General features: G+C 49.4%; 1 protein-coding gene across 1 annotated transcript; it reads left to right on the top strand.

Moving 5' to 3' along the window:
- Positions 1-883: 883 nt before the first annotated feature.
- On the top strand, positions 884-1,721 carry LOC119355261. Its single transcript, XM_037622049.1, has 2 exons — positions 884-1,175; positions 1,258-1,721. Exons 1-2 carry the CDS (start codon positions 967-969, stop codon positions 1,460-1,462), a joined length of 414 nt encoding a protein of 137 aa, XP_037477946.1. The 5' UTR covers positions 884-966; the 3' UTR covers positions 1,463-1,721.
- Positions 1,722-3,866: the final 2,145 nt, after the last annotated feature.

The following is a 3,866-nucleotide window of genomic DNA, read 5'->3' as shown; positions in this document are numbered from 1 at the left end:
AATAACATGGAGGAATTTTCCTTGAATAGGGTAAAACTTGTTACAAACGTGAAAGTCATAAATAATGAAATTAGCCTTTTATTTTTGGAGTCATGCAACGTTTATATATTGACTCTCAAAAATCTTTAGGGGTATAGTTACATGATCATGAGGCACTCCAAGCTAAACATGATGGCCAAAATCTAAATAGAAAGCATGTCTTGCTAAATTATGAGTTTCCACATTACTCTGCCTGCTTTCATTTTTTCCTTTTTGAGGAATACCTGCCATGGGTAGAATATACCAGCACTCCTCAAAATCCTTCATTAAAGCCCCGTTCGGCAACACTCCAGCTCCCGACTCCGTGGAGCTGAATCAACAAAAAAAAAGATGGTTCATTTTTGAGGAGCAGCTATTCTGTCGCTCCTCGTTTCCAGCATCGAGCGGAGCGGAGCGGAGGGAGTGGTCCGTTTCCGATCCGGGCCTAACTCTCTCTTCTTCCTTTTTTTGCAGGAGGACGCGCCGCCGAGTAGCGAAGATAAGAGACGAGTGGGCCTGATTTTTCTATCAGCAGAGAAAAACCTGGGCCACTGATCGGCAATAGAATCGAGAACCTTCCCTTCGCCGCCTAAGGCTGGTCATAGTGGGGAGTAACTTAGACTAGTAACATACATATGTTACTAGTCTATGTTACTACCTTCATAGTGGGTAGTGTCATAGGTGTGGTAACATAGTTGCCTTTATTTATTACTTTGTAGACTCATTATGCATTGAAAACCGCTATGTGATGGTAACATATTATGTTACTCTATTTGCCTCTCTCCTCATTAACTACTTGCCACATCATCATTTTTGCTTATGTGACATCTATGTTACTACCTATGTTACTCCCACTATGACCAGCCTAATCTGCACTCACTACAGACTACACCGGCCCAGAGGACTCCTGCAAACCCATCAGCGTCACCCGTGCTCTGCTTCAAAGGAATGGCGAGCCCAATGGTGGGAACCCCAATCCGCCTCAGCAGCCTCAGATACGCCCCTCCTTCCCCAGCACCCAGGGGACGATTCGTGGCGGCGAGGGTGAGGGCGTCGGCGGAGGCGATGGCGACGGCGACGGAGAAGCTCGGCGTCAGGGTGGAGCGCAACCCGGCCGAGTCCCGCCTCTCCGAGCTCGGCGTCCGCCAGTGGCCCAAGTAAGCCCCGCCCGATCTCTTCCGCTTAGATCTTTCTTTCTTGTCGGGGCATCGATGGTGATGCGATGGCGCCTGCGTGCAGGTGGGGGTGCGAGAAGAGCAAGTTCCCGTGGACCTACTCGGCCAAGGAGACGTGCTACCTGCTGCAGGGGAAGGTGAAGGTGTACCCGGACGGCGAGGAGGGGTTCGTGGAGATCGCGGCGGGGGACCTGGTGGTGTTCCCCAAGGGCATGAGCTGCACCTGGGACGTCGCCGAGGCCGTCGACAAGCACTACAAGTTCGAGTAGCCTGCACCTACAGCGCTGCACGGCCGGCCGCTGTGCTGCCTGCTGCCGTTGCTAGCACTAGACTGAGGTATTTGTAGCCGGATTGTGTTGTGCTCGAGATTCTTACTAGTAAGTACTGGATTCTCTTGTGGTGAAATAAAAACGCCAGGCTAGGATTGTGTTTGTCCTGGGCTCTGGAAGCAAACCGTGTATCGTCCGTATTTTGTTTCTTACTAGTAAGTACTAATTGCCCGTGCCTTGTAACTGGGGCACATAGACATGTCGCTGAAACTTCAGTGCGTTCTTTACATAATAACTGTGATTTAACATAAAAAGGCTTTTTACCATCTATATCCTTCCAATATGCAAAACAATTAGAATTGATACATACCATGCCAATTCAATTAGTAAAGCTCGTGTCTAATTTCACAAGCTAATGGCCAAGGAGCTGGAAATTTTGTTTCTAAAGAGAAATGCATTGCATGTAGATCAAGGGAAAACCGTTGTCTAACTCTTCACCTGTGTCAGCCTCCCCGATGTACTGGGGCCACCAACCAGCGTCCACACCCAGGACGACCCAGCCACCAGTACCAGCACACGCCCCTGGCGCCTGGGCCGCGCCAACTCCTGCTATCATGGGCCGGAATGGGCCAACTCTGTTCAGATGGAGGGATCGACTACTTAAGCCAGGAGAACGAGACCAGAGTCATCCAGAGGATCAAGGCGAACGGCACCGGCTGCTACCATCAGGTATAACTCCTTAGCCATGGCTGGGGTCTAGATCATCGAACTCAGAGAAGGAAACGTGGGACGGAAGGAAGAGCCGAGGAAAGAGGTTCGATTCACATGAGGAAGAAGATAAGGTTTGTCCAGTACAATGATCGATGCCCACACATGGCTGCCTAACGACCGCTTATACGGTAGCCACCGCTTGGCTCACACGCTCACCCTCTGGCCCACACACAACCGACCCATATATAAGGAGCATACCATGCCCCTACTCTTAAGAACAGTGTGCCCTCACACTGACGCTAACTCAGGCAAGGCACTGGACCATTCCCAGGTCGCCATGGTCACAGGAAGACCACTCCAGGCAATCTTGTACTGTCGCCAGGTGCCACCACCGAATCTGACGAGCCTTGACTGAAGAACTTGCACAAGCCTGGACACTTGAGGCACCACAACAACATACTGAAGACAGTCGGTAGTGTTACCTGAAGCTGGTGGATCAGCTGGTTTGAGCAACGACACATGCACGACGGGATGAATCTTGCTGGATGGCGGCAACGCCAGACGGTAGGAAACTGCACCCACTCTGTCAAGCACCTGATACGACCCAAAGAACTTGAAACCCAACTTATGATTCGAGTGTTGAGAGACTGATTGCTGCATATAGGGCTGAAGTTTCAGAAATACCCAGTTCCCCTGTTGGAACACCCTGTCCGAGCGATGTTTATCCTCTGGCATCTTCATCCTGGATTGTGCCCGAAGCAAATGTTCTCGAATCAATGCTGTCATAGCATTGCGCTCCGCTAACCAATTCGAGAGATCACTAGAAGCTGAACTCTGTAGATTAGAAATGCCCAAATGGCGCGGAAGATAGCCATACAGTACCTGAAAGGGGGTAGCACCCAGAGCAGAATGATAATTAGTGTTGTGCCAGTACTCCGCCTGGGAAAGCCAATGTGCCCACTTCTTGGGAGCAGACTGAACCATACACCTCAGAAACGTCTCCAAACACTGATTTAGCTTCTCTATTTGATCGTCAGTCTCAAGATGATTGGTAGTACTCACGTTCATTTTAGTGTCTGACAAGCGGCACAACTCCTGCCACCGTGCTGGTGAAAAGAGGATCTCGATCAGTGACCAATACCTGAGGCAAGCCATGTAGTTTATATACATTATCCAGGTACACTTGAGCTACTGTCAGGGCAGTGAATGGATGAGCCAGAGGAATGAAATGATCGTATTTACTGAACTTGTCGATAACCACCAGAATAGTGTCATAAGACTTGCTTTTGGGAAGCCCAGAGATGAAATCCATGCTCACCATGTTCCAAGCTTCTTTAGGCATAGGTAAGGGACTAAGAAGCCCAGGTTTCTTGATGTGCTCAGACTTGGCCTGCTGACAAATCGTACACTTCCTCACAAAGTCCTGGATGTGTTGTTTCATGGCAGGCCAAGAAAACAACGCCTTAATTCTTTGGTAAGTGGCCTGAAACCCAGAGTGCCCACCCACTCCACTTGCATGTAACGAGAGCATAATAGCTTGATGGGCCTCCTTATTGTTGCCCAGCCACACTCTATCATGATGTCTGATGATACCTTGCACCAATTGGAATCCTTTGTCATTGGAACCAGTGAGACTAAGCTTAGATAATAATTCCTTGGCCTGTGGGTCTTGCAAGTATCCTTCACCTACAGT

The sequence above is a fragment of the Triticum dicoccoides genome, chromosome 2A (genome assembly GCF_002162155.2).
Source record: "Triticum dicoccoides isolate Atlit2015 ecotype Zavitan chromosome 2A, WEW_v2.0, whole genome shotgun sequence".
NCBI lineage: Eukaryota > Viridiplantae > Streptophyta > Magnoliopsida > Poales > Poaceae > Triticum > Triticum dicoccoides.
The sequence above is the reverse complement of the archived record's forward strand: the minus strand, read 5'-3'. Positions and strand labels throughout refer to the sequence as shown.

Excerpts from the sequence above, each read along its gene's own strand:
- LOC119355261 (XM_037622049.1), top strand. The coding sequence starts at position 967 with ATGGCGAGCCCAATGGTGGGAACCCCAATCCGCCTCAGCAGCCTCAGA. Across the intron at positions 1,176-1,257 it reads GGCGTCCGCCAGTGGCCCAA|GTGGGGGTGCGAGAAGAGCA; the intron begins GTAAGCCCCGCC and ends GCCTGCGTGCAG.